The 10002-nt window shown below is 40.6% G+C and overlaps 2 protein-coding genes across 3 annotated transcripts in view; both read left to right on the plus strand.

Annotated features, from left to right (window-relative positions):
- Positions 1–3120, plus strand: part of LOC122131733 (zinc finger RNA-binding protein-like) — an 18108-nt gene extending 14988 nt beyond the window's left edge. For both annotated transcript variants that reach the window (XM_042706390.1, XM_042706391.1), the window contains exons 13-14: positions 270–367; positions 2643–3120. In XM_042706390.1, coding sequence (XP_042562324.1) covers positions 270–367; positions 2643–2825 — 281 coding nt within the window. In that variant the 3' untranslated portion in view covers positions 2826–3120. The remainder of the gene's footprint in view (positions 1–269; positions 368–2642) is intronic.
- A 7-nt stretch (positions 3121–3127) lies between these two features.
- On the plus strand, positions 3128–9987 carry LOC122131734 (myotubularin-related protein 12-like; the record flags this gene model as incomplete). Its single annotated transcript, XM_042706392.1, has 8 exons — positions 3128–5196; positions 6504–6561; positions 6840–6979; positions 7875–7947; positions 8101–8237; positions 8687–8771; positions 9565–9688; positions 9903–9987. Coding segments are annotated over exons 1-8 (774 nt in total), but the record flags the coding sequence as incomplete, so codon positions are not given.
- Between the last annotated feature and the right edge of the window lie 15 nt (positions 9988–10002).

The following is a 10002-nucleotide window of genomic DNA, read 5'->3' on the forward strand; positions in this document are numbered from 1 at the left end:
GATGCGATAATGGAAGTTTTAAAGTGTTGCTGGTTGTACCAAAAGGGAACATCAGCCGCAGCAAGCTCAAACATTGTGTGTGTGTGTGTGTGTGTGTGTGTGTGTGTGTGTGTGTGTGTGTGTGTGTGTGTGTGCAACCAACACCCCTTCTGAAGTCATTGATAATTCATTGGGAGGTCTGGTATGGAAACTAAGAAGCATGAACTTTCCTCTGTTTGTTTACTGATGGTTATTGGGTGCTCTCTCTGTGTGTGTATTTGTGTATTCAGGTGGTCCTGGGTTGATCGACCCATGTGAGAAGAATCCCACAGACACTTTGGCAGCCATGGAGGAGCAGCAGAGAGAGGATATAACCTCAAGTGCCCAGGTATCACCTACTGGAGTTCACACAAAAGCATTGACAGGGTTTTATTCTGCCATGTAGTCCAACGGTTTCAGGGGTGCAAACTCGTCACCTTTCGGCGAAATTCGCCGTTTTTGATCCAAAATAGGTCATTTGTGTGATTCGTGTAGATCTGCAATAAAAATGTTTTTAGGGGTGGGGGGGTCCTCCAAGTAATCTGCGAACGCCAGCTGTCATGAATATTTTTTTCACGCTTGTTCGTTTGGCCAACCCTATGTCACCATGACAGGCAGGCTTTTTATTTCGGGTCTGTTCGAAATGGAAGGTAGCTGCCTCGATGCCGTAATAGACAGGTGTATTACAAGACATGTCTTTCGGGTGAAAGCGTTGGTTTCGAGCGGCCTTTTTAAGATGGCATTTACGGTAACGTGTGACGTTGGTACGCTGCAAGAACGTTATACTATCTAACGTAGGCTAACGTATTAATATTCAGATATTTGGCTGACAGACGCCTCGCAAATCACATCAACCATTTTTGCTGGTTACAATAACGGTGTTATCGGATAGTACAGTGTCTTTTTCTCGGTAACTTTAGAAAAATCGAAGCGTGAAAACGCAGAAAAATGTACATTTACAAAAGACATGGCCGTCAGCCGAGTTTGGTCCGGAGTTTAGCTGCTAAAGTTATCTTCTGTCCTGTCGTTTGAAGCAAACCTGTTAGCTCTGGCATTGGTCTCCCATTATGTATTTATCTATCACTTCACTGGATTGTAAATCCATTTTCCAGGCTATCGCACGCCCGCTCATTGAGGCAGAGGTTAGGTTAGCCTACCCTATGTGCTTTTTCACTTTGGTTTTATGACAGATCAGCAAGTACGTGAAATACATTACATTACATTACCTATCATATGGATACAAACGACATATAATTAAAGTGTCTACAAATATTTCAGTGATGACAAACAATCTGAAAGCAAAAGTCATGCGCTCAACGCAGTGTGTGAGGGATTGCACAATCTGAGATGAGGCGCAGCTCGTCGCTGCCTCACCTCGCCTCTCTGTTTGAACAGGACATGGTCAAATTCAGCGATTTTGATTATAAAAATGATCGGAATCATACAAAAAATAAATGTTAAGCAAAGATCAGTAGATACATATTAAAATGTATTTTATCATTATTTGTTTTTTACTTTTCATGATGACTTTTACTTTTTATGAGGCTCTGCCTCCCCTGACCGCACGTCCCTATGTACACGTATGTAATCTGAAGCACTGACCTGTTTTCTACTGCCGGGCGCTTCACTGAAACTGAACAAACTTACCACTCTCCTACTTCAGTTTGGTTTCAGAATGAGAGAATTTTAGGAAGAGGATGCCATTACTGTGGCTCAACTAGGAGTCAGGTGCAAATGGGCCTTGTCCTGACAAGCTAGACTCAAAGAGTAATGTAAAGGGAAAAAAATATGTGTTCCCACTGTCACAGTTTTTCAAGAACACGGAGAAGCTAGGCCATGCCTGATGCAGCCTCTGTTGATTTTCTGTTCCTATAGTTGGCCCTTTTTTTGGCTTAATACCTGATGGAGATCTGTGACGTAATGTGCTTTGGTGAAGTGGACTGGAGTGGGTGGTCGGAAGGGTATTGGGGTGGGTGGTTGGGTTGGCCTGTGCAACATTCAACACAGGAATGTTTATGATGAAACAGTTACCAGAGCACAAAATTGTTTACAACAGCACAACGATCTAGATCTAGGCTCATAATGTTGTTATCAAAGTGCACCAGATTGATGCATTGAACTTTAAAATGTGCAAAATGTTCTTATATATAAAATATATTCCCCGGGGAGCATGCCCCGGACCCTCCTAGGGGGTTTGCGTCGTTGTCACCTTTTTCATCCCTGATGAGTTTGCACCCCTGGGTTTCTTCAGGATGTTCTTAATGTTGATGTGCTGAGTCAGATGCAGTTGATATAATGAAGACAATCATGCTTCATGTGAAAGCAAGTCTTACAGTGAATTCATTTTTTTACTCTGATTCAGAGAGGTTTTGTCTCGCCCCAAAATTGGCTTTCCAGGTTATATAATCTTGCTAGATAAAGGCAAGAACAAGTTTGTTTCTAATCTGATTGATTATTGACCGAAATTTATAATGAGACCATGGAGGAAATAATTTGTTTTGTCTTCACAAGCATTCTCTCTGTCCTGATGCTAGTCATGTTGCACGTTTTGGAGAAGATCACACGTTGAGTAATCCGCGTCCTCTGTGATGACATCCTTAACATTTTCTCAACCTCTTTCCCAGTTTGCCCTAAGGCTACTCGCGTTCCGCCAGATCTACAAAGTTTTGGGTATGGACCCACTGCCCCAGATGAACGCCCGATTCAACGTGCGCAACAACCGCAAGCGCCGACGTGACAACAGCGATGGGACGGATGGCTTTGAGGCAGAGGGGAAGAAAGACAAGAAGGACCATGAAGGCTTCTAAAAAAACAAAAAGCAAAAGCAAATGAAACAACAAAAAGAAACCCAGTAATAATGCCCCCTCCTCCTTGTGTACCGTAGTCTGTTGCAAGGGTGGCAGTCCTTTCCTGTCGTGTCGCATGAAGGCTAGCGTTTGCCGCACTGTTGTGCCAGTTCAGTTATTTGCACTACCATCTATTAGCAAGTTCAGTGGTCAGAGGGAACAACTGAGTTAGTTCTGATGTCAGTGTAATTCCATGCAATTTCTGTGGCTAGTTCTTGGGTGAGAAACAAAAAAAAAATATTAAAATTGGCAGATAATTCTTAAAAGAAAATAAAAAAATTCATAGCTGAGCAGTCAGAGCAGAAGCCATTTGTTTTCAAGTAAATGCTAGTGTAAACATGACCCCTCAGGAATGATGTGACCCGCTCTTCTTTCCACTACACTTTAAACTATGGTCGTAATATTTTTTTCTTTTATGGTTTGCTGCAGTCGGGTCCTGTTAATGTTGAGCAAACTCGTCAAATCCTAGCTATACAGGGCATTAAAATAAGCAGTCTTGCAGTAGATTGATCTAACTGTGGTTTGGACCTTAACTCATTTAGCTAACGCCATCTTACCCCAAATGTCTAAACTAGAAGTACTTTATGACCGTGGCTTCCAACATTGTATTCCCGTGTCTTATTTTGACAGAGACATTCCTGTTCCCATTATAATTCTTCTAAAAAATATATATGATTAAAAGTTAAATGATGTGTATGTTAGTCTTGTAGTCATGTTATGATGATAAACCTGGAAATAATGCGAATGCGTATGAGCATGTATTTTCTAGTTCTAGTACATTCTGAGGGTTGGCTGTTGGCTTATAATAATGATAAAGACTTATAATTTGGCTCATGGAATATTTTTTACATTATTATTTTCTATTATTATTTTAAGTTGTCATCGGAACACCATTTTTGCATAATGCCAGTGGTGCAAAGTTGAGGTTTTGTCTAAATGGTAGACTACAAGTGTTCTAAATGTTCACGGGGGCTGTGACTGTAGTCGTAACGCATTTCTGAAGACACTGAACCCTGGTTTAAGTTTTTGTGTTCATAGTGTTATCCCTAAATGTATCTTTAATGTATATATGTGATCATATATATCTATATATATGATGTCTAATATATGTGATCACGCATAAGCTTCTATCTTGCAATAGATATTCAAAGTGTTCATTTATGTTTTATTGAAGCATGGCTGTGTCATTACCCTCCCACTCCCATTTTATGTTCTTATGGCTTTGTTTTTATGTTACTGTGGCTTTGGTTTTGATTTTATTGGTTTACTAGAACAATCACTTGCCCTCAATCTCGATTGAAAACTCAGTAGTTTGTTCAAACCTTGAAATGGAAATAAGTTTGAGGGAGAACCATGTAACACCAGTGTTGTAATTTGCAGTTTGATGTAGAATCACCCCTTTGATGCCTGTAACTTGCTGTCAAAGTGCTACTGCATTACAATAAGCAAAATAAAGACATTTCCAGAATTAAGGGTGATTGGTTTCAGTACATCTTTCTTTTCAGGTGTGTGTATATACTGAACATCAAAAATGACCCCTAGAATCTGGACAGGACCTGTGACCTTCCTTTGGGATGTTGGGAGCTGCACTAACACAGGATGTTGGAAATGTTCGCCATCAGAGGGGAAAAGGAAGTTGCGTGGGGATTGTTCCCTGATGCACAGTGTAAAGGAAGTTGTGTGGGGTGATCTCTGGGTAAACTCAGTATAAGCACATTTGTGTGTAGGTTTTTTTTTTTTCTCTAAACGGGTGCATAAAAGTTCGCATGATCATGGTATACTTGCACATATTCATTAATGGTAGAAAGCTGCGCGTTGGCTGCCTCCCCAGTCTTGTGTTAAAGGGCCCATGTGAAGTGGTCCATATTGTATGTAATTATTCTCTTTAAATGTGTCTTCTTTCGTTGCACTTTAGTGCGTACGTAGTGGTTTTGGCTCATATTGAAAGTTGACAAGAAGCCTTTTTTGCATCGATGCTCATTCAGTCCAGAGTGAATTGAATTGACCCCTTTTGTTGTCCCAACTGTTCCCTTCTCATTCTATCGTACCACTCAGGAAGTTCTGTTATTGTAGTGTTTGATCTACTGGTATGCCGTCCAATGGCATTCAAGAGCGTAACCGGATATCCAACAAAAAGAAGAGTTGATTAAATGTAACCAATGGTGTAGAATGGGCGCGGTTAGCTGTCAAAACAGGTTAATCCTCCCTTTCGCCCGGATTTCCACCTGGTTGGAGAGAGAGGTGGACTAAAGTTGGCGAAATGTTGAGTTTGGGGAGCGGTGGAGGGAAACAACCTGCCAAACCGTCGTTCGTGTCTTATGTTACACCCGAGGTTGGTTATTTTCTTTTGTGTCTTATTCGCAGTTGCTGCTGCTGAGACTGTTTGGGAATCCAAATATTCTATCACTTTGGCGCTGAAAACTTAAGCTAACTTCTTTTTTACATGATCAGGGCGGGGACTTTTTATACAAACTAGCTGGCAAAAAATAGTATTTTTAGATTTAGTTTAGCTTATCAGAAAATCGACATTGGAGCTAGCTTGGCTACGTACTAGCTATGTGTAAATACAAATTGCCACTAGATTTGATCATGTCGTATAGTACGCTATGCCTTTGTAGAGGGATAGCCATGCGGGAATTCTGCCTTTTTTGCCATTGGTCTCGATAAAGTTAGCTAACTTTCAAGCAAAGAAAACTGTTTTTATCGGTTGTAGCTTTATTTGTTTTCACTGTGACTTACTGGAATGACAACACAATTTGAAATAATGATGTAAGTGTCAGTTCTGTTTGGGAAACGGTATCATGGTCAAGTAATGTTGCATTAACCTCTGTATTCTTACACCACACCAACATAACTTAATGTAACCCTACTCATCAATGGGACGTTTTGTATTGGCGAAGATCATAAGATAACGATACCTAGTTTCATGACTCCAGTGCATCTTATTATGCACATTTTTGCGAAGCGATCGTGAATACAGAAAATAGTTTCAGCCTAAAACGAAACCCTGTATGTCAGTGCCGACCTAAGTACCCATGACAAAGGTCAACAATACTGAAATAATGTTTAGTAGCATATGATCACAATTAGACGTACCACATGTGTGGTCCATCAAAGAAAGTGAACTGTATAATTTTGCCATCATGATTTCTCTCTTGGTGCCGAATATAAAAAGCACGTCCGAAAGAGTTTAGGCTTTAAAGTAAATCTTGCTCCAAATGTTCTTGGATTCCTTTGGAAAGCATGGAAAATGCCGTTAAGTAAATTTTGACATGCCCGTGGAAACCTACTGTGTGATTTTTATGAATCCATGAACAGCAGTCTGTTCTCTTGGCTACAGTTCTGATGTTGGGATAATTGTGCAGAAATGGCTAACAGGATTTTCAGACCACCTCACAGTATACCTTTTGAGGGCCAAATATGCAGTGCTAGCACACTATGCAGTTCAGCCTCTGAATTCATATTTGGCTTTGTTGAGCATTTGGCCCTGTAAGTGCAGGATAAGGAAGTTGAATACCTCATATCTGCCTGAGGTATAGTGGTTTGTGTGGTGAGGTTTTGTGACAAAAAGCATTCATTTAAAAAAAATAACTCTATACTGCTGTCTAAATTCTTGACTGCCCTGTACTCTTTCAACAGGAAATTAATTCGGAAAAAGAACCTCCTAAAAAGGAGAGGAACCCTGATTTGTTGCCAGGTAATTTTTATGAGTTCCATCATTTTCTATTTTACATGTACATGTATACTAAAGGTTTATACTATGCTAAAATGATATTGTCATTTATTGCAGTAAGCCATGTATAAATGGATACTAGGGCACAAGATCCAACAACAGTGTTGCATAGTAATTACTTGACTAAGTGAAGCGTTGCTGTGATCAGTATCTCATGTTGTTGCCAGTGAAGTGGGGTATGTTACATGTGGATCTTGAGGAATGTGTGGTGGTTGATGGTACCAGTGCACCATGTTTTACAGGTGAAGTGGTGTTCTGTAGTGCCAACCCCATCCTCAAGTACACGCAGGATGAACTCTCCCAGCGCGGCGTCTTCGGCACGCTGGTCTGCACCAACTTCCGCGTCTCCTTCATCAGTGATGAAGCCCAAGCGGAGGACACGGTGCGGACTCCGTAATGCCACACACACACTGGCGACATTTTTCAGAGGCCTTCTTACTCTTCACACACTGACTCTGTCAAGTCCTCTCCTCCTCCTCCCTCTTCTTGTTTCTTGCTTAGTCGCTGCTGACTCCCCATTGCATTGCCTTTTGCTGCTGCACAGTAGTTATCTCTGGTGCTCACAGTAGCTGACCTCAGAAAAGAGGAACTCTTTAGTGCTCTCACTTTAGAGAGGTTGTTGTTTTTAGGAACTCCAATGTGAGGCTAAAGACTAGGCTGTCAAGTTAGATTCGAACTGTCTGCTCAAAGAGAATTTCTCATTCATTTCGCAACATTTTTATCAGGCAATATTTTTTTCCTGTGAAGAGATTTTGGCTATCCTGTGAACTCCATATCATGTCATGCTCCATCAGTGCATTTCAGGGGAAATGTGTACACAGTGCTAGTGCCATCATGTTATCATCCACGTTTTTATCTAGATTGCTGCAGTCTCCTTTTCGTTATTCACGCGGATGTACATCCAAAGCATGTGTGGTATTTTCAGTGCAATCAACAGCACACAGTAGCTTGGCCAATGCTTAAAAACAGATATGGAGATAACGCAGTCGGATACAGGAAGTGTATAGTAGTTTGTGGTCAGATGGCTGTCATACTTTGTGTAGCCTGTTGCTTACAAGGTACAACTAAGTTGAAGATTCAAGTAGAACTTTCTAAAACTATGTTTTCATCAGCGTAAAAACCAACAAAAACACTGATTAGTGGAGACATTGGTTCTGATTTTTGTGTGAATAGTTTAACTCACAAGTATTAGTGTTTAATAGCTGTATTTGTAGCTTTTTAGCCAAAGAATTATTCTCATTCTCATCTCACGTTTGGTCATTTTGTTTTCCTGACAGACCCAGCACTTTAAGAATAAGCTGTATGGGGAGAATGATATCCCTTTGATGTGTGTGGATCACATCTATGGAGGTGAGAAGGCATACTTACCTGCCACGCATTGATGTGGGGCAAAATACCCAGAAAGTTTTTCTTTATGTGTTGACCTTTGTGATTGTAGTTAATGTGTATGTATCCCACATATGTAAGCTGACAATTGAGTGATATTTGTTATTTCATCTCCAGGATATGATGACAAGAAGAAAATGATAACAGGTCCCCTGTTGAAGAATAAGTATCCCTCAAAAATCATCGTTCACTGCAAAGATCTTCGCGTTTTTCAGTATTGTTTAACCTACACAGATGAAAAAGACGCCAAGAAGGTATCGTATTTAACCTTTGCCATCTTCATCAGTAAAGCAATGGACAGTGTTCTTAAAGCAGTGTTACAGAGTTTTGGGCTAAAACTAGTGAGCTGCCAACCTACAGAACATGCAGAAACTTTCCAAACACCACCACCAGGCCAGTTCACACTGATAAAAGGTTGCTAACACGCTAACTGGCGTCTTTTGGCAATATTGTTGGCATGTCATGCTTTAAGGGTCTTTCTTAAACAAAACAACAAAACTACATCGTGCCTAGTCTGGACAGTCAGTGAGAACGACAGGTGTGTTTATCTGTCCTTCATATGCCCATATACCAAAATCAGAATCTATTTGAGGATGACACCAAAAGTAGTTACTCATGAAAACATACCCCAGAAAGTGTCCAATTGTTTTATAGTGTTACTCTTAAGTCAAATGTAGACCTAAGCTTGCATTCTGTCCTACAGATTTTCCAAGGGGTTGTGCACCACTGCCTGGAATCAAAGTCTCTCAAGTGTGTGTTTGCCTTTTCTTACAGGGCCCACAAAGCAGGTAATGGCATTTGTTTTACCACATCAAACAACTTTAGTAGTGCTACTTGAATGGAAATGCAATAGCCTTAACGCCGAATGAAGCTATGTGTTGAAAGGAAATGTAACCAATTATTTTCTTCTTTAAATTTTCTCTCTGGACATTTTACCATATAGTCTGCCGTTTCCATTTGAAATCAAAAGGAATAATGAAGCCTGGTGTTGGCTGGGCGTAATGTTAAAGTCAGTGGGTAAAGGGATCTCCAACCTGGGGCCAGCTCAATTTGTTACAGCTGCTGGCTGGATGAGGCCCTCTGTGGTGCATGCAGGCGTCAAGACTCCAACTGGAGACTTATGTCACATTTCCTTTCGTGGAGCTCAATGACCCCCTTTGTCTGGCAAGACAACATTGAGCGCTAACGTTTGGCTGTGTGTTTGTGTGACTGACTGAATGTGTGTGTGTGTGTCTGGGTGTGTGTGCGTGTGTGTGTGTGTGTGTAGTGTGTGTAGTGTGTGTGTCTCCTGTTCACGGGTTGGGGGGCTTCTGACAGTAAAAAGGCTTCAGTTAACAGCAGGATTCTATCTGTCAAGTTCAATCAGGATCATGCAGAACTTGTGCCTCTGTCCAGTTGTCTCATGTCACAGGCTAGTGTTGCTCCAAAAGCAGTCCTACATTGTGCAGGGAAGCTGTGTGTCATATGGACAAAGCATTCGGTTATTGTTTATCGAAGGTGTATCCATCCCAGAACTAGGCTGATTGTTAATAGCTTATGGGAAAATAAACAACATGGTCTCTCCAAATCTCCTTCTTACAGAAATGCAGAGGAAAGGGAGAACAGTGATGTTTGACTCCATAGATGACTGGAATCAAGAGATGAAAAGAACGAAAGGAACGTGCAAATTAGTAACAGAAAACCAATCATTTGAACTCTTTGAAAGGTATATTTCTATAAGTAGTGTTATTAGTTGCATGTCTCCCACCATCATTTCTCACACAGTGTACACAAGTGTAGAACATTAATATGCTTATTTAACTGTCATTTCGCTTTAATTGTAACTACATTTGTTACATTTCACTGTAATACGGTTATAATGTAATAATGTTATAATGACCTGTTTTGAGCATCAATTACAATTAATTTACATTTTCTAGATTGCCACAGTATTTTATTGTTCCTGCAACTGTGACCGAGGAGGACTTCCAGATTGCCAAAAAATTCAATGGAAAAGGTTTACCAGTAGGTATTTTTAAA

This window comes from Clupea harengus, unplaced genomic scaffold (genome assembly GCF_900700415.2).
Source record: "Clupea harengus unplaced genomic scaffold, Ch_v2.0.2, whole genome shotgun sequence".
Taxonomy (NCBI): Eukaryota; Metazoa; Chordata; class Actinopteri; order Clupeiformes; family Clupeidae; genus Clupea; species Clupea harengus.